At 37.9% G+C, this 21,145-nt stretch overlaps 1 protein-coding gene across 1 annotated transcript in view; it reads right to left on the bottom strand.

Moving 5' to 3' along the window:
- Nucleotides 1-21,145, bottom strand: part of acbd6 (acyl-CoA binding domain containing 6) — an 85,750-nt gene that overhangs the window by 54,733 nt on the left and 9,872 nt on the right. Inside the window, exons 4-6 of the mRNA XM_034022730.3 lie at nucleotides 13,024-13,106; nucleotides 5,878-5,983; nucleotides 1,078-1,167 (exon numbers count right to left, since the gene is read on the bottom strand). Of these exons, the coding sequence (XP_033878621.2) occupies nucleotides 1,078-1,167; nucleotides 5,878-5,983; nucleotides 13,024-13,106 (279 nt within the window). The remainder of the gene's footprint in view (nucleotides 1-1,077; nucleotides 1,168-5,877; nucleotides 5,984-13,023; nucleotides 13,107-21,145) is intronic.

Below are 21,145 nucleotides of genomic sequence, written 5' to 3'. Positions count from 1 at the left end.
GTAAGTTCAATGTTTTTTTCAGTTTTCCGAAAGCAGAAGTTTTGCCCTATTAGTACGTAAGGGACAAATTGTGGAATATTTTGTTTTTGTGGAACAACTGTTCATGAGATCTGATTAGATGATTTTAGTTCTTATCTTTCTGACTTCACAATACGTTTAAAAAAACCAAACAATTCTTAACACTTTTCTGGCTATACGCTTTTCCTTTCCCCAATATCCCACCTACATGTATCTCTACATGTACCCCACCCCCCCTCCCAGGTTATCAAATCCCACCCACACAGATTTGCAATACCTCTTCTAGTAAGGGGTTTAGCGAATGAGATTACACTCCTGTCACTTCTTTCAATAGCTCTGTGAGAACACCTTGTTTGTCTCTCCTCTACAGTTCAGGATGCCTTACTGTAATCCCAACATAAGAGTCATATCTGAGATTCAAAACAAGCACAACATGACCTGTCCACCTTCTTTGGCTGTGATAACACCAAATTGCAATAGAGAGAAACTGTCCTTTTGTTTTACAGCAGTGATTGTAGCAAACAAAACTATTCCCTAATGTTTCACACCACACACATCCGTTCACTATACAAGTCTCAAATGTGTAGCTTTGAAATAAATCTGTGTGTAACCAAATGCATTGCTTAAAATAATTATATCTGGCACTAGTTTAAATAAATCTATTTGCAGACCTTGCTTTTAGACTGTCGTACACTTTAATCCTCATTTCACATGGAGAGCGAAATGATCCCCACCCCTTAGGTCTTTTCTCCTGTCAGTAATCACCCAGCTGCTTCCCCCACTGACAGCATGCTTTGTAGGCAGTAAGGTGCTTGACCATGAATGCCCTAGGAAGTGCAAGTGTAACACACTTCCTGGCAAGCAAACTGGGAACTTCACTTTACTTAGTGTAGTACCAGATGTCATGGGTACCCTGTGTTTTTTTCTAAACTGCACATCTGAGACCTATATCGTGATTAGACATGCATGGCAGGTAAGACTGATGGAAGTACTGTGCTAGTAGTACCATATCACGTAAAGCACTCCCCCCCCACCTGTTCTTCTAACCCTGCGGTTTACCTGGCTGTTGATGTTGGCTTTGTTTTGAAGAAGCACAGACACCAGGTCTTTGTGCCCTCGATCACAGGCCCAATGCAACAATGCTCTCCCCTGCAAGACAAGGGAAACACAACATTAACAGAATCCAATTTCACAACACCTGTCAAATAGGGAAACTGTATGACAAGCTTGGTCTTCAATATTAACAAAATGTTGCTTTACTGGGAACTTTGTTCAACATTTTACACTTTGGTCAATTGTGTAATAACTCTTCATGATAACTGTCTGAATCATGTTTGTGCCACAGTATATCAATAAGGATTAGGAAAGACTGATACAGAAGTTAGTAAGCATCTTTTTATATGTTTAAATAAAGGGAATTCTACAGATAACTAGAATTGGCAGTTTTGTGAACAAAAACAAAGCATCCCGTGGGACATAATGCAAGGTGACTTGCGACTGTAATAGAATGCCTTGTAAACAGCAAACAGAAAGTATGTAAAAAGTATGTGAGCTGTCTCATAGATATATCCAGAGATTAAAAGAATATGCCAGTGAAACAACTATCAGGGCCTACAATGGAACTTCACTGAGAGAATCATAGAATACTTCTGCATGGCACATGTGAGGACAATCCATGTAGTCTGTACCACTGATATGGAAAGAGGTCAAAACAATGTGGTAGTGAAAAAGGTTCATTTACTCCCCACCACTGGGGATAAAACACAGAATTCAGCTTTGTACCAAAAGTCAATAACCCAAAGTATACTGTCTGTGTAGAGAATTATGAAGCCGGTATCTTGAATTGTGTAGGAAAGTGTCCAACGGGCCCGAATCACAAGACAGCTGCACTACTGTAGGTCAATTCAGAAACCAGACCTGCAGCTGGAGAACTGTGAGTTTCATACAGCTTCTGTACCGACACACACACACACAGGGCCGGGTTTATAATGGCGCCAGGCCCACACTTGGAAGGGGCCCATAACGACCTAAATATGTTTAAGTGTACACATCAAAATGCGTGTTTATATTGTAACGACCTTGGGAGGGCTGATGGCCCCTTTAAGACGATAAAAAAATACTTTTTAAATGAAAGCTGGCACAAGAGGGATTTTTATTTTTTTTTATTAAAAAGACTTCTATCATTGAATTGAAAATTTTTATATTTAAAAAAAAAAAAACACAAGAGGCATTCACATTTTTTTTTTAATCTCAATAAATAGATTAGGTACATAGATAAAAAAGATAGATGGAGAAACACAAAAGACAAAAAACAATTCTATTACTACTGCGCATCTTCTGATTGAGTGTTTAAAGTTATTATTATTATTATTATTATTTGTTTATTTAGCAGATGCCTTTATCTAAGGCGACTTATAGAGACTAGGGTGTGTGAACTACGCATCAGCTGCAGAGTCACTTACAAATACGTCTCACCCGAAAGACGGAGCACAAGGAGGGTCACACAATGAGTCAGTGGCTGAGGTGGGATTTGAATCGGGGACCTCCTGGTTACAAGGCCCATTTCTTTAACCACTGGACCACACAGCCTCCTATTATGGATGAACTATCTCAAGACAGATATCAGAAAAGATAGCTGGGCAAACTCATGTATTTATTTCTGAGCTTCATGACTGTGCCACAAAGTTAACTTCCGAATAGAACTGTGCTTTTGCAAAATAAACGATGCATATCAACGTGGAACTCGGAGCCTTGAGATGTGGACTGTGTAATGGCGTGATGACAGGCTGAGTTGCTCTGTGTTGTCTGGGGCCATGAGCCTTGGCACAGATTGCACATGTCAATCCAGCTATTATTATTAGATCCACATCATCGATATCTGGAACACCACACCCTGATTTAGAACTGAAGGGAATGTTTAGTGTGGGGATTGTTGGTGAAATATAATTTTCATTATTCCTCCTACGTAAACTTTGACACTGCATTTGATTGTAGATGACAAAAACCCCACGCTCTAATTAGCTGTCATGTAGATACAGAATTGCAATTTGTAGCGAAATGTAAAACAATGCCCAGACACACAAAAACCCCAGAAGAATGTGCCTGTGACCATAAGGATTATGTTGTGGAAGACAGCAAAGGAAAGAAAGTACAACTTAAGTGTGCAAGTACTGTCAAGTTACTATACATATTGTGACAGAAAAAAAACAACTCGAAAATAGTTAAAAATAAGCACAGAAAAATGAAATAAAAACCAAACAGAATCCTAAATATAGTACACAAACAGGAAAGTGCTACGAAACAGTACATTTCACAAAGAGCACCAGATATTCTCAAATACATGACAATATATTTAAGTGGCAACTAGTCGACATATTCAACTATTATTTACTTTAACAAAATAGTCGTTATAGTGGAGGATATTATAAAAATATATTACAGCAAAGAGCACATGAGGACAACCACAGCAACTTTAATACATTCAGAAGAATTTGCAAATACTGAGATAATAAGAGTGTGTTCATACTGAGATTGCGCTTAGATACGCAGCGATCTATACATCAGCTCAAATCAAACAAAACTGGAAATCTCTTCCTCTGGAATGCTCCTACATTGAACCTGTAAAGGCCTGCTTCTATACAAGCACTACAAGGGATTAGCTAACAAGGAAACTATGACACCCTGAGAGTTATTACTGGGTAGAAAAAGAAACACAGGTCTCTTCATAAAAGAACAGGTTCTTCTTTTTTAAACCCGCTATTTAAACTCTGTCAGGGAAATTGGCTTAACTGAAAAGAGCACTTTGTAAAATCCTTGCGGTTTGCATTCTTACAAATTAGCATTAGTCCTCCTTTTGTGACAGACAGTGTTGCACTTTTTTTTTTTTTAAAGCCTGACTCAACTCTCTGTGCAAGTTTAAACCTGTGCTACATTAGGGGTAATTACCCCCATTAAAAAAGGACCTCAATCTTTGAAGAGATTTATTTTTGTAACTGCGAAAAAAAAAATGGGAGGGTTACCATGTTAGATTTAGAACTATAGATTTGCTACCTTTTTGCCTTCAGTAAAGCACTTTTGAAGACCCAAATACGGATGTGCAGTATAATCAGACTTACATGGAAGACGTTTGTCATTTTAATACATACCTATTTTTTTTTCTTTGCTCAAGACTGTCCAATACAATAGAGTTTGTAAGATATTACACACACACACACACACACACTCGGCATTGCTGTGCATAGCATGATACTCGGATTGCATTTTTACTGTAGTCTGAAAGTAGTCCGAGGGTAAGTGAGGAATCCACCAGCATCATTTTTTTCAGATTTAAACTAAGTATTTGGAAACAGTAAGAAATGTCCAAAGAGATCATTTTTATTTGAAAAGCCCATTTCACATGGGCATTCCTACCCAGGTGCGGACCCAGGTTCTGGCTACCCGGTTCACAATCCCGCGTAGTGTGAAACCACGTACCTGGCTCGTACCCGGGTTGACCTAGGTCCCAGCGACCCACCTCAGGATGTGGGTCGACATGCCTTGAACCGGGCTGAGAGAGACAAAATGCATGATGGCCGTTCATGAGCCGACGAAATAACAAACAGCCACGCCTGCGTGAAGGTTTCACTTCCGCAAGGAACATTTCTGTTTATTCTGTTTAGCCACATTTCTGTTGATTGAGACACAGCATGAGCCAGACTGCAGCAGGGATGAAGAAACATTTGCTCTAATCAACATTTGGGCTGCCAGTTCAATCCAGAGAAGCTTGGATGGGAGCGTCTGTCACCCAGGTCCACCCTGCTTTATCAAACCAGACTCGCATTACACCAGGTTCTGACCCGGGTAGAGCATGCCAGTGTGAAAGGGCTCAAGTCATTAAGGTGGATAAGTTTAAAATGTACAGTATTCATACTTTTTAGTTAAAATCCTCTAAGTAAAACTTGATCACCTTCTAATGGCTTAATAAAGTTCAAAGACAAAGTCTGGTTACAAATAAATAGAATATAAGATGGTCTTGATATGTAATGGCAAATAGCAGCATCCCTCAATATTAAGTCTGCAGTTTAGATGCTGGGTTGGTCATGCATTAGCCTGGAAGTCAACATGGAACAGTTAAAAGCCGACTACTGCCCCCTGTTGGTAAGATTATTTCCACATTGCAATAAGCTGTGTAGTGGAAGATGTAAGCTTTCTGCTGAATTTTCTTTTAAAACAAAGTGACATTGAAAATTATTCAGACAGTTACTATAAATTTCAATATATATATTATTTATATATATATATATATATATATATATATATATATATATATATATATATATATATATATATATATATATATATATATATATATAAAATTGTAATTGTGGCTTTGAGAAACGAAACATTATTTATATTAAATATTAGGAAATGGTAAATGTCAAAGTACATAATTCCAGTATATCGTACCTAATATATATATTGACAATTTCATAGGTCCCAATTTTTTTTTTTTTTTTAAATATGAAACACACACACACACACACACACACACACACACACACACACACACACACACACACACACACACACACACATTATGGTAAAGGTGAATTCGATTTTTCATTTACTTATGGTAATTTGTTTGCGATCATTCTTTGCAAAAACTGTAATGCTACACTTTGGGTCATCTTTAAGAGGTCCCGTGAAAGAACCCAGCTGATAATGTAATACAGGCATACTGCTTAATGCAGAAGCAAAACTGCAGTCTGAGAGAGGAAACACAGTCAACCAAACTATACAATGCTTTCCAATCCTACAGCCATGAGAAACACAGTAAACCAAACTATACAATACTTTCCAATCCTGCGGTGCAAAGCCTACCTCTTCATCCTTCAGATTCACGTCCACCGTCTTGGAATGGATGGCACTGGTGACGTGCTCGATGTTGTTCTCTCGGCAGTAATCAAATATATTCTTGTCTTCTTCCCTTTAAGAAAGGCAGGGAACAAAAGACAAAATATGACAAGTGTGCAGAAAGGAGCCGGGCAGAGGGGGAGTTCTCCTGTGTAAAGAGTAAATGAGAGATGCTCAGAGTGGAGTACACACAGCAGCTTCATTATTAGGACAGATACTCAGAGAGCTCATGTATGTACAGTATAGAACACTACGAGGGTCATTGTATCATTTGCAGAATGTATATCAGCAACAAAATGACCCACCCCTGTAAATAGAAACTGTGTTTTTATCATTATTATTCATTTTTTTTTGTCATCAAGGAATTGAATAAGTTTTTATTGGTAATCATTTATACTAGTCCCTCTAAATGGTTGCCATCTTGCTTGTAGGCCTATGCGGAATGGCATTTCTAGCTAGGTGAATGCTACTTAAACTTGACAGCACATTTTTCTCCACCAGGAATGAACACTTTTAGTATGATTTTGAGCGAAACACAGTATTTCCCCCCTCCCCCTCAAAGAACACAATAGAAATGTTGATCCATGTATTAAAATAAGACACATGGGCACAACTCATTTGAAACAGGCTTTCCAACTAATTGTTCAAAACAATTACACTTCAGAACTCTTAACAGAAACCATTAATGAATAGCAGACTTCAAACCAGTATTACAATACATATTCAGAGTTACAATTATCTGACTATAGCCCATAATGTCAGTGACATACCCTCAGCCACAGCAGCAAATATAAAACTAGAGCAATCACTATCATGAAGGAGGAAGATCAACATGAGATGTATTGTGTGCACATGTAGAAATATATAACATACAGGCAAACAGAGACGGTCCTCTAGAGATAGATTTCAAACTAAGTGTGACATACGCACTGTACAAGCTGTTCCTGCATGTGAGAAGGTCAGACTTGTTCTACCATAAAATCTACACATGTACTGGCTTGTGATTTTAAAACACAAGACTGGGAATTATCACTGGGATAACTGTGTTACAGAAATGTTGCTACCTTTCATATTTAACCCATTGATCCCTGAATTTGAAAACACAACTATAAAAATGATCAACTACTGGTTTGTATGCACTAAAGTTTTGCATGGAGAACTGAAATAATAATAATAATAATAATAATAATAATAATAATAATAATAATAATAATAATAATAATAATAAATATTAGCAACACTGCTGATATCAACATCATCACTGCCCCCTTTTAATTAAGCAAGCTAAACTCTTCAGCCCAAAAGAAGAGGGGCCAGTGATAATATTTCCAATATGCATTAATGTCCCTCTATTTAACATATATTTGTAACTTCAAAAGCACAAGCAAGTGGAATAGAATATGATGCTACACCAATAGGATGACCCTCACAACGTGTATGACATGAGAAAACAAACATACATGTAAATAAACACACCAAAACAAGTGCCCGCTAGCATTCTGCCTTTGAAAAGCAAATTGAATGTATCACACACGCTACTGAATCAGAAAACCCACACGGTGATTGCCTGTCATGGTACAGGACCAAACAGGTGTGGTGTAAATAAGATGCAGCAGAGAGAGCAGTGTGCTAAAGGGAACTGGCTGGAACAGTAACTGTTTGAGTTGCCATCTCCACTGGGATCCACTTCCACCTCATCTATAATTATTTTTCCGCTTTAATCACCTTGTCGCATTGGCGGCACGAGCTGGCAGGAGCAGAAGGAAAACCTCATTTAGCGAAGCCAGTCTCCCCTCTCCCCTGCCACACGCAACATTTAATTGCTTTGAGACCCTATCATCAAGACCAGAGACCGAGTTCGTTTGGGGAAGAAGAGGAGGGAGGGGGGTGGGCTCCGACAGGCTTGAAGCGAGCACAGCTTTCTCTTTATTAGTTCAGCGATAACTACAGGGTGCATTAAGTGTGAGTTAACAGGCCTTCTGAATAAATACAATCCAAGACAGAGTTAAGGTTTTTATACTAGGTAGGGAGGGAGACTCTTGAATGAATACAATCTGAGACAGAGTTGAGGTTTATATACTAGGGAGGGAGGGAGAATGTTGCTCCAAGTGGCTCCTTCTTTATTTCTCTATCTGACTTGCACTGAAAACAGTGAATTAGTGAAGGGGCCTTACACACTTAAACACAGGTCATGTGCAATGTACTGTCAACATGGCCTAACCATGAATTAACCACATTTGTGAATTATTGAATAGTGAATAATCAAGGCAGCGCTGCACACCGAGCGAGTCCTCTATAGTTACAGTGAATAATCAAGGCAGCACTGCACACCGAGCGAGTCCTCTATAGTTACAGTGAATAATCAAGGCAGCACTGCACACCGAGCGAGTCCTCTATAGTTACAGTGAATAATCAAGGCAGCGCTGCACACCGAGCGAGTCCTCTATAGTTACAGTGAATAATCAAGGCAGCACTGCACACCGAGCGAGTCCTCTATAGTTACAGTGAATAATCAAGGCAGCGCTGCACACCGAGCGAGTCCTCTATAGTTACAGTGAATAATCAAGGCAGCGCTGCACACTGAGCGAGTCCTCTATAGTTACAGTGAATACAAGGAAGTGTTGTACACACAATAGCTTGGTTTACATGCAAAAATAACAAGAAGTCTCACCATTTTGGCACGCTTACCTTCAGGCAATTTGGGTTAACAAGTAGTAGTAAAATGGCTAAATCAATATTAAAATGCGTATATTTAAATGTTTGTCAGTGTTCCAATTTGGCCTTGTGCGACTACCGATATCGTGCAGCTTTCTTAAACTGGGTTTACAAGAAGCTTTTAGGCTGTGCCAGAAAATGAAATAAAAAAGCAAGGGAAACAAAACAAAAACCCAGACATAGTGTCACACAAATACAAAAAATATACCAATTAATTGATTTAACGTCTTATACACATTTCTTAGTGTGCCTAGTCTGCCACATGGGCAGTAATCCTCACACTGTCAGTGCACTAGAGCAGTCATTTTGAAGAGTTTTGAAAAAGACTTTAAAATGTAAAAGTGTAAAAATTTTGTTTCCAGCTGTATTTGTTTTGATAGCAAACCTGCAAACAAACCAAAGTGACTTTAAAGTGAACTGTTGAAATGATACATAAAAATAAAAAATAAACCAAAAAATGGTATAACATGTATAAATTGAATGACAAAACTATTAAGAATATACCTAAACGAGGGAGCGGTGAAACCCAGGATTGGGTGCATGACTAACCCCACACTGTGCTTCACATATTGTTAAGCAGTATAATAAACCAAGTTACTGGAAGTTATTTGCACAAGTTCTATTGTAAAGTACCTGATTTATACAGCTCTGGGAGAAGCACATGGCTAATTGAATCCCATGTAATGTTTTGCACACTGGGAATGGATTGTTACTTAAATCAATACTTCAACGCTGTCCAATGATCCTGGTCATCTGCCATTCTGAGCATGCAGAGGTACCTACCATACACAAGGACACTAATGATACAGATTGTCAAACACTATCTTGGCACTAAGACTGCTTCGGATTTCAATGGACTGTTTGCTAATGAAAAATAATTGCTCTAAATTAAAATTCACTTGTCTGTTGCATTATTTACAGCAGAAACTAATCCGCTTAAAATGTGGAGCACTGCATCACAGATTGCCAACAAAATATCTTAAATAATCAAATACAGCTTTGGCAAATTATTTTTAATGATCCATTCTAGGAATGATGTATGTGTATGTATGGGAGCCTTCACTATATGCACTGGTGTATAAAAATACAGAAAATCAAACCTGGATTTTGAAAAACATAAAAACCGTCGAAAGGAACAAGAATTATGCCGTAAGAGCTGGAATTGTTTTGTCCACCAGCTTTTCTTATAGATCACATCGCGTGTCAATGACCTCAACACATTTATCCTGTAGACAACAAAATATTATTTACGCCCCCCCCCCCCAGTGTCCATTACCATAGACCTAGTTTCCTATTAATTTGGAGGAAATCCTTTGTACCCCAAATCATATGCAGTGACCCTAGTTATTACCTGCTATGGGAGTTCATTTGTGTCCCAGAACAACTAATCAATTGTGGAGGCCATCAATCACAGTGCTTGTGTGCGAGACTCGCGTCTGGTTCAAGAGGGCAGCAAGCTGACAGAATTAACGATATACTGATAAATGACATGACATCAGCCAGGCAGCATAGCATTCTGGGAAGGTCACAAGCTACTTTGTCATCTGTTGCCCTCTTTAAAGGTGCAATGCCACATACCAATTGAATTGAGATTATTATTATTATTTATTTATTTTTTTACACATTGAAAACTTGGTGTTATCTTGCCAAATGTCATCAATAAATAAAAATATTAGAGGTCACCTTTAAAACAAGTATATCTGTAACATCCACCACCTGCCACAACTAACTTCAAAACCAGCGCGATCAAGAAGACGAAAAGGGCAGCAGTTGTCAACAATATGTACAGAATAGTATGGAATAAGAAATGGAAGTGAACAGTTTAGTGAAAATTGGAGAAGTGGCATTTAAGACCTTGCTATCGTTAGGTAAGCAAATGATATGTTAGTATGATGGTAAAGCATGTTAAAATGACTGGGAAAATGTGTTGCATTCTGAAGATGCATGTAAAAATGTGACAGACAAATAGATGTAGACAGACACACCTCCAATCTGATACTCCCAATAACTCATACTAAACGATAGTCCCATGTCTCATCACAACTGGAGAGTGGTTTGCGAGCTATATGGAAACGTGTGACAGATGGATGTCCGGGGATTTTTTTTTTTTTTTTTTTTAATGACTGCAAACTTAAGATTTCACAGTAAAATGTGATACAACGGCAAATTGAAATTCAGTGAAGCAGTCAGTCTAATAATTAGTTGGGTTTCAAAACCCCGGTAAAATCTAATTATTTAAATGGAGAAGAGCACCAATTATCTTTAAAACACAAACTTAGATTCTTTCACTTAGGACAAACCCTTTAGCTTCAAATTAGTAAATGGGCAGATCAGTTTTAGCTATGGGAGAACATTTGCTACTGCAATAGAAGTTTAACATCATACAACCCCCCCCCCCCCCCCCTCCTTAAAAGTAATTAAAATACCAACTCATTTAAGATGTTTTCTGTTCTAAATTGTCTGTCGTTTTAGGCAAAACACTTTCAGGGTAGGGTAGACTTCCAGGAAATGGATTAGATGCCCGTTTTAACCAATCACGTTTTCTCAAATCTGCAATGCATTCTCATATGTGGCTGGTCAACAAAATGTATTTGTCAGATGGTTCTTCAAGCTCTATGCTTAAAGCATTTGTAACTAACAAAATAATTCCAGTTGCACTTCTATTAGTGTAGCTTTCAAATGTGTTCTAGCATCTTCATTTTAAAATATGATATCTGGTAATACATTAGGTTAAAGAAAGTTCTCAATTTCAACAGCTGGTCCTCAGGACATACATTACACTTGCACTTCCTAAGTCATTAAAGCATTCAGCAGTGTCTTCATAAGGATGTGAATGTTAAAGTTGGACATTAAAAAGCGAAACATGCTCTTGCATTTTCTCATTATGCACAAATACTGTTGTTTTTACAGAATTCGCTTTGAATGTTCTATTGTTACTTGGTTGCAGAATGCTTAGCTTTTTGGCTGCCACTGTAAAACACTGTGCCACAATAGAACTACAACTTTACACCGTTCTAAATATTATTTTAAGCCTTTTACAACCAAACAACATCCACATACAGTAGAGGCTCAATAACCCAGACCCTGCTAATTTGAATTGATCTGAAGCACTAACCCATACCCTGCTAATTTGAATTGATCTGAAGCACTAACCCAGACCCTGCTAATCTGAATTGATCTGAAGCACTAACCCAGACCCTGCTAATCTGAATTGATCTGAAGCACTAACCCAGACCCTGCTAATCTGAAGCACTAACCCCAACCCTGCCAATCTGAATTGATCTGAAGCACTAACCCAAACCCTGCTAATCTGAATTGACCTGAAGCATTAACCAAAACCCTGTTAATGTGAAGCACTAACCAAAACCCTGCTAATCTGAATTGAACTGAAGCACTAACCCAAACCCTGCTAATCTCAAACACTAAACCAAACCCTGCTAATTTGAATTGATCTGAAGCACTAACCCAAACCCTGCTAATTTGAATTGATCTGAACCACTAACCCAAACCCTGCTAATTTGAATTGATCTGAAGCACTAACCCAAACCCTGCTAATATGAATTGATCTGAAACACTAACCCGCTAATTTGAATTGATCTGAACCACTAACCCAAACCCTGCTAATTTGAATTGATCTGAACCACTAACCCAAACCCTGCTAATTTGAATTGATCTGAAGCACTAACCCAAACCCTGCTAATATGAATTGATCTGAAGCACTAACCCAAACCCTGCTAATCTGAAGCACTAACCCAAACCCTGCTAATCTGAATTGATCTGAAGCACTAACCCAGACCCTGCTAATCTGAATTGATCTGAAGCACTAACCCAGACCCTGCTAATCTGAATTGATCTGAAGCACTAACCCAGACCCTGCTAATCTGAAGCACTAACCCAAACCCTGCTAATCTGAAGCACTAACCCAAACCCTGCTAATCTGAATTGATCTGAAGCACTAACCCAAACCCTGCTAATCTGAATTGATCTGAAACACACCATTACAATGCTGGTAGCAGTTGTAGAAACCAAACTTCATATCAGAATTGTGGAAAAAATTTATAGTTTGTCTTTCGATTTCCAATTCAGAGAATTAATGGTGCTTTTTGTATAAAATGTATAAAAATGTATAAAAAAAACATTGTGTACAGATTATGATGAAATCACCAAACTGATTTGAGTCTACTGCGATTGATATCATTTTAAAGGAAGCACAGAAACAGTGTTGGGCTTGTATCTTCTGTTTCAGAAACAGGGCTATCAAATCCTGATCGCTTACATCCAAGTACATAATCAATGATATTGTAAGAAAGATGATTACTCATTCTGCGTTTTATGCACGTATTGAGCTTATGCTGTACTGCAGTGTTACACATTAAATAAAGAGTATTGGAGAATTACCTGATCATCTCTTCTTGATAGAGAGAGCTGACTACTGGTCCTCCAAACCCAACTTTCTGTTCTTTCCCCTTTTTATCAGACAGCTACAATAAAGACAATGCAAAAGAAGACTGGTCAGTAGGATACATTCCCCCCCGCCCCCGTAACTGTAAATACAATCATAGAGACATCAGTGTTATTAAAAAGCAGATCAGCTACATCCATAGTATGTACATTTAGAAATGTAAGTACGATATGAGTGAACGTACAGACTCTCTCAAAAACCTTGAAGAATGTCTATCAAAATCCACCACAATTTGATAAGCAGTTCAGTAGATACATGTTAAAATGTCATTGTGACATACATATCTACCAACAGAAGCATGAATACATGCCAAGATTCTGATACTCTCGGTAACTAGCTGAAGAATGTCCTCACTAAGTTTCATAACTACTGTAGATGATACATGTATTTAACTTACCTTTTTTAAATGAAGTCTACAGATCAGACAGGGCTACAAGCTTTCCTATGTTACTTGACAAAACAGCTCCCTTTAACAGTATAATTGAATTGTGCAGCATGGCTAGTGAAGGACGCTGGTGCATTTCCTTTGTTTAGGCCCTGCCTGCCTGTCTATCAGGGAAATAGAGTTTGAGCCCCAGTTCCAGCTTAACAATACAACTGGAATGGTAGCAAAAGATGCAATTGTAATTGAAATGCGGGGCTTTGTTTTCACAAACACAATCGCTTCTGTTTCGGTCCCCTTCTGTGTGTATTTTGTGCTGTTTCAGCCGTGTCAGTGTGTATTTTTTTAAATTGCTGTGAGCAATAAAGGCGGTGTCATGTGCCCTGGCTATTGGGTAATGTGCAGTGACAGACACATTGTCAGGTGGTTTTCACTGGCAGCAGCAGCAGCAGACAGGATTTCATTACACGAAACAGAGCTGCACTTTCAGACATTAAAAAAAACAGCTTTAAACTTCAATTTGAACCAATTACAGTGTACTCTTCTTGTACTGCCACCTTCCCTTTTGAATAACATCGAGATTGGCGCGATATCAAATCAGCCAGAACGAAAGAATAAGGGGCTGCATTTTCATCTTGTGTGCAGTTTATAGAAAATAAATAAATAAATAAAACAATTCATCCAATAAAGGACATTTCAATTCGGAAAGGAAAAACTTGAAGAAATTCTAATGTCCGGAGTGTAGGAGTTGATTTCACTTGGCCCGAGAGGTTCATGAATTAGCCCTCTACGCTGCCTAACCCCCTTCAAACAGGTGCTTGGGGGGGGTGGGGATGTGATGTACACCACGCAGCTTGCTTTAAATGTGGTACCAGTCCTGGAAGTAACCACTGCAGAAAACCATTTTGTAGCTTACAATGTCATTTTATCTACTATTTTTTATTGTTTGCCATCTATCTGGGTTCTGTTGCTCCAATACTTATCATTCTTCACTAAATGTAAATATAGAGAATATATTGTTCAGAAATATATTGGTTGCCCAGTTTATGTGGGATTAAAAATGTAAAAAGAGTCGCCAATATGTTCAAAAATATAATGCTGCGATACAGAAAACATGGGACACAACAAAGGTAAGTGTGGCAGGGTGGAAGCCCTGCCGGTGTAAATAGGTTTGTGTGAATGTCAGTTTGTAACACTCACAGATGGGACGTGGCACTTCCTAAATGAGGTAATTGAGTGCTAATTGGGGACTGGCCACATGTATATAAAAAGGGAGGAAGAAACCCTTTGTTGGGTGGTGGTGTAAGGAGAAAAGCCAAGGAAGGCATTGCCCAGCTTTGCCTTTGTAAGTTTTGCACCTGTGGTCCTTACTGTTGCATTTTGTGTTTAAACTCTATTTTGGCCATTATGCCCGGTTTGTTTGTTCCTGTTTTATTTGCGTTTCATTAATAAATGTGCGCTCTAGTGCTTAAACTGCAGCTTTCCAGCCTCTGAGTCTCCTTCCTTCCGGTAACAGCTTGGGCCACAGCGCTGTCCTGTCACAGTAATGTAATGCATTTCTTGTAAACTTTGCAAGGTGTTCTGTAATACTTTAAAGCTTGTGACAAAGTGACCTTTCAGCTCGTCCAGCCCTGCCTACTTTCTTTCTGTCTGTAAAATTGTACCTGTTGAGTAAGTGGGGCTGACAGAGTTGAAGGGTCACATAATCACATGATTTGAATGGAATGCGAAGGCTGTTCACTCCTGGTACATACACTGCTGTGCAAAAGACATGTTGCATTTTTCAACTCTGATGCATTATGAACATCAACAATTTACTCATTAAAGCCTCCACTACTGTTTTTCTACTATAACAACTTTGACTTGTTATTAATACAGCTTAGTTTAGGTGAGAATAGCTCGCTTCACTCGATTTGTAAGGTGTGGTATCCGAAGCATAATCAACAAAAACAGAGAAACATCATTTGTAACTGACAAACCCATGACTGGAAAACCCAAAAAGCTGTCTAACAAGGATGAGCAATACTTGAAGATAATATCTTAAAGGAATAGAAAGAAGACAAGCGTTGAATTGACAACAGAACTGGCAGAAGGCTCAGGTGTCCATCCATCAACAGTACGAAGGTCACTCTTGAAATATGTGTTGCAGTAAGAAAATCTGTTAAGAAAGGGGAACAAGACTAAAAGGCTAAAATATGAACAAGAACACAGAAATTGGACAATGGAACAATGGTCAAAAGTGCTTTGGACAGACAAGTCAAAAGTTGGACAACAACACCTGAGCCTTCTGCCAGTTCTGTTGTCAATTCAACACTTGTCTTCTTTCTATTCCTTAAGGATATTATCTACAAGCTATTAAAAGTACATTTAAAGCTACTTGCTATTTGAGGTGATGCTGTACTTGTGGGGCATCTTTTTTTAAATCTGCTTTGTGAGGGGGTGATTAGTCAAACAAAAGATATTTAGTAAGGAAATGGTCTGAGTGGGGTAAAACAAGAAACGTAAAAAGCATTTTGAACCGCTGTACATACATACATACATACATACATACATACATACATAAATAAATAAATAATCTGCCTATATTTCCAAATTATTTTGTGGCCAGCTGATCGCGAATGTTTCAATTGCACCAGCTCTTTCCACTCTGCTACTCCCACGGCTGCTGCAACTGTATAAATGTCATCTGTTAGTGTCTCGTAGGTCTCAGGTGAGCACAGCCGTTATTATAATGATGTATCATTTACTGGATGAGCGACTCCAAAGCGCTGCTCCAAATCAAAGCAAGCCCAAGCATGCATGATAACAAGGCTCCTGACTTTAGTAACCAAGTGCAAACACAGGGACGCCGGCAAAGGAAACTCTTTGTAAGGAAGAAGATGTTCTCCTCTGCTTATTCCTTAAGGACAGAAAGCTGTTTCAATCAGACACTGGAAAAATACATGTATTTCAAATCTTTTACACTGCAGACCAAGTAAAGGGTTAGGGTTAATAAAAACCTGATTTGATAAATGTATAAATTCAAATCTTTCTACACTGCAAACCAAGTAAAGGGGTCTAGGAAATATCAATCCCCTTCTTCTAGAGCATCATGTTCCCTTTAAAGTGATTTTAATGATCAAGCTCTCTGTCAGGTGTAATTCTACCCCAATGTTTCCATTTCCTAGTAAACCCAGAGCCACTAGCGATGGGACTTTGTCATTTAATCCCACTCTCCAATTAGGTATACCTGCATACCTAATCGCCTCCTCTTTAAATATAGGCAAAGGATTTTTACAAAACCAGTGCAGTGCTACCCCAAATATTATTACTTAGGGCTTATATCTTTATATTTCACAAAATCCAGTCAATTTGTTTAAGTGCTATATCAATTAAGCAACAAGTGTTTTCAACATACCATTAAAAAGTCTGTTTTAAAAGCCAGACCTAATAAATAAACATTTCATCAGCATCGCCGACCCCAAAACATTGTTTTTCACCTTTTATTTCAAATTATGAAAGCGGAGAAGGAGTTCATTCCACAAACAAGCGACGGCAGCGCTGCCACAATCTCACTTTCTCTTTCTATTACCCGGAGTTGTGCTGCAGCATTTCCTTTCATAAATACACAGAACTTACAACAAAGGTTTTGTTTTGTGTGCACGCTATTGCAGATACCTTTGGGATTAAGTGAAGCAACTTTATAGAATACACTAGTCTTGGAAAAATATGTATTCTTTGGATGAGAAGCACATTGAAAGTTTCTCCATGTGTTACTCCAGGATATATATATCAGTTGATCATTATTAAACACTGTTAAACACCGTTGATGTACTTTTGCTTCTAGATGTCGCGTTATCATACTCCTATAGAAACTGGAAACTTCTGCACGTTTCCTTGGTGGTACAGTAATCTGCAGCAAAACTTTGGACCAGGTTTAAGTGTTCTGCCACGATTCCGTGGTACAGGTGCTTTGGGAGTATCTTCAAGTTTGACACAGATAATTTTTTATATCAGAAAAGGCAGTTTGTATTTCAGTTTTGTTTTATTGTATTGTTTTTCAAAAACAAATACTTTTATAGAAATCAATCTAATACCAAGACTTTCACATGTTTCTTTTTTCCACATTTTGAAGACTTGTGGACCATGTACAAAAATATCTTACTACTGTATTTTATTACAGTCAGCACTCGCATATCCGACCCTATAACATTTTGACTTCAGTGACAGTGTGTGATGCATATCTGATTATTTCATTTTGGCCCGTTCCAATCCTTGTCAGTTTTTCAGGGAACACAAAAAAGATACAATATCAAAAATACATACCTGAAAAGACTGTTTTACAATAAGTAGGCTTCCATTTAGATGTACTGTATTGGTTTTGTTGGTACAGTACTATATTTTCAACAGAAGTAGTATTTTAATTCAGAACGATATTATACTGAAAATATCACTTGCCAAAAAAGACAACATGTTATACATTACATACTTTTAAATCTGGTACGTATTGTAGCAGTATGTAAAATTCCCCATTAACGACCCAACAGCAAAATGAAATCAAATCATGTTACCCATGCATAGAACTGCATAAAACAAAAAGGTAATGCAATTTAGCAAAACCAAAAGATTAAAAAAAAGTCTGTATTCAAAATTGCAGAATATAGTGCTCGATTAAAGCCCTAATGTCACAGTTTACTTGCAAATAAAAATGCACAAAAACAACTAAAGATCACATATTAAAAAAAAAAAATACATCACAGTATCTAAAAGTGTTTAATGATTAACTGTTACAAATACCGTAGCTTGTCTCGTTTGCTTTGTTTTGGCTGCATTTCCATCAGGTGAAACTGGAGGAAGCGCTGTGTAACTGCACAATAAAAACAAATTGATTTGGCATGCAGGCTGTGACGGATATTCAAATAAATTGTAAAATTGGAAAGAGGGGCTTTGTATCAGAAAACTGGTGACGGACTCAGAAATCACATGTGACGGGTAAGTATATTAATTTGTTACATATAAAATGGGGATTGATTTTATTCTTAATACAAGGGCGGTAAAACAGGACTGACGTATCTGGGTAATGGATATCCGAGTACTGCCTGTATTCCAGTTTGGGTTTGTAATTTGTTGGTTTCTAATTAATCTTTATTTCTTATATGGCGCCTTTCATGATAAATCGCCTCAAAGATCTTTACAGATAAGGAATAACAAATTAATAATATACAAAACAATTTAGATAAACAGTAAAAGATAAAATACCCCTTTAAAATTACATACATTAAATAATAAAAAATCATTTGAATTCTTACTTTAAAAAGCAGCGATAAAAATTAGTATAAAAAATAGTATAAAATAAGAGGATACATTTTCCCTTTAAAATACATATGCTAATGTGTTTTTAATCTTACTTTAAAAGCATCAAGAGATGGTATATCCCTTACAAATTGTGGCAGATCATTCCACAACTTTCTAAAGCTGAACGCTCTGCCACCTGCCTTCTTTCCCTGTATCCTGGAATACTGAGTAAAACTTTGTCCTGTGATCTAAGAGAGCGACTCGGGACATACGGGATCAGCAAATCTTTTACATATAAGTCAGCAAGGCCATTTAAAGCTTTAAAAGTTAAAAGAAGGACATTCAAATAAATCCTGAAGTGTACAGGAAGCCAACGTTAGGCTGCTAACACAGGGGTAATGTGTTCATATTTCTTTGTTCTAGTTAAAACTCTGGCAGTAGCATTTTGCACAAGCTGCAACTGAGATAAAACACAACTTGAAATACCACAGAAAAGAGCCTTGCAATAATTAATCCTCAATTTTATAAAAGCATGCATCAATCTCTCAGCATCCTGCAGCGAAAGCTTGAATGCAAGAGCAGGATCAAAACTGAAACCCAAACACTTCATTTCAGCTTTCAACTCGGAGGAGAAACTACCAAATGTAAAAATCAGATTTATTTTATCTAGTTGATTCTGTGATCCCAAAAGCATTACCTCTGTTTTATCTGAGTTTAAGATTAACATTTTCTTTCAGCATGACAGGTAGTCTGAATATTTTCAGCTGAGGCGTCACCCAGTTTCAGAGATAAATCTAATTGAGTATAAATCAGCATAACAATGAAAATGTCTATGGACAATATCTCCCAAGCGTGGTATATATGAACCTTTGATCTTTGAAGAATATGTGGATTGCACCGATTTATTGTTGTGTTCTGGGTAATATGAAAGAAGGTTCCCCCCCCCCCCAAAAAACAAACAAACAAACAAATAAATAAATAAATAATAATTCATTGCTTTATGAACATTGACAAAGTAAAAAACAAAAATTAAAAAGTGTTTCATTATATTTTTTAGGTCTGGCTCAACAGCATAATTTGAGCTGGAAGTAAAAACACTACTGGTCACTGCTACATTGTTTTAAAATAGGGGCTGAGTGCAATAAAAACAGTGATGTCCACTCAATTGAATTAAACAGTCTGTAAAAATATGTAAAATGCTAGACATGGTCCTATTTAGTGATTTAAAGGATGATGGTATTCAAATCCATCAGTTAAATCAATTGAATAGACCCCAGTGTATTTCAATACAATTTGAATGGATTATTTAGACAGAAAGAGTCTGCCTTTAACACAGCTCTATTGATTCTGTAATGAGTAGGTATATCATAGGTAGGGCTAAAGGTTTATAAAAGAAAAAATAACCCTAATGTCATAGTATTTTATAAAATGTTTCGCTGAAATCATACTGTTTCATCAGGATCTTGTTTTGATATTTACATTTTTATCAGAACGTTTAATCATTTGTAGTATCTTGAAGATTTGCAGCCTTTATCGTAGGGTATGTATCGATCCAGTAAGCAATTGGGCAACAAATGTCCCATGCCAAGCACCACAAACCAGCACATTTTAACAGATAGAGAACACCAAAGTAAACGTTTCTTAATTGAAAGCACTCCTGATCTTTGTGAATGGATTGATTTAAAAAATGTGACAGTAATTCAACCTGTGGCTTTAACTGCGGATAGAGGGAGTCCCAGTGCCACTGCAGCGCCAGCCCCCAGAGAGGGGGTGCGGGTAGCAGACACCATTTGTATTTGACAAGCTCAATTACACGCAAGGATGGAGAGCAGGAGGCAGGTGATTGTGTGCAGGGGAACCCGCCACACTCTGGTTCTTCGGGGGCCTCTGCTGTCAGGGGAAAAGGGGCCTGCAGGTGGTCTGAGGCTCCCAGTCTCACAAGGAGTGGCAAGTTCACCACAAAGGAGCTCCTTAACCAAACAGACTCTGCACAGGAAACTAATAAAATAGTATTCTAATGCCCCACAGATTTTACCATGTTTCCATCGCATCATGAAACCAGTCATTAAAACTCATCACAAATGAGCACTAGGATGAATAACGCTGGTTACTCACGTAACCTATGTTCTCCAAAGGGAACCGACATTCATCACGAATGGTACTATCCTTGTTACCACGCCCTGTCACGCATTTATTATACCAAAGCTCTTCTGAGCCCTCCCAGAACAAGTCCATCAAATGGTCAGCCCTCCCCCTCTGCCATCATTTTGATATTGGCCTTCGGAATCTTTTTTTGCTGTCCTGGTAAAAAAAAAAAAAACAGCTCAGCAACAGAACTTTGTGATGAATGTCAGTTCCCTTCGGAGAACCTGGGTTATGTGAGTAACCACCATTCTCCTTCA

The sequence above is a fragment of the Acipenser ruthenus genome, chromosome 10, assembly GCF_902713425.1.
Source record: "Acipenser ruthenus chromosome 10, fAciRut3.2 maternal haplotype, whole genome shotgun sequence".
NCBI classification, from domain to species: domain Eukaryota; kingdom Metazoa; phylum Chordata; class Actinopteri; order Acipenseriformes; family Acipenseridae; genus Acipenser; species Acipenser ruthenus.
This window is presented reverse-complemented; position numbering and strand designations above follow the sequence as displayed.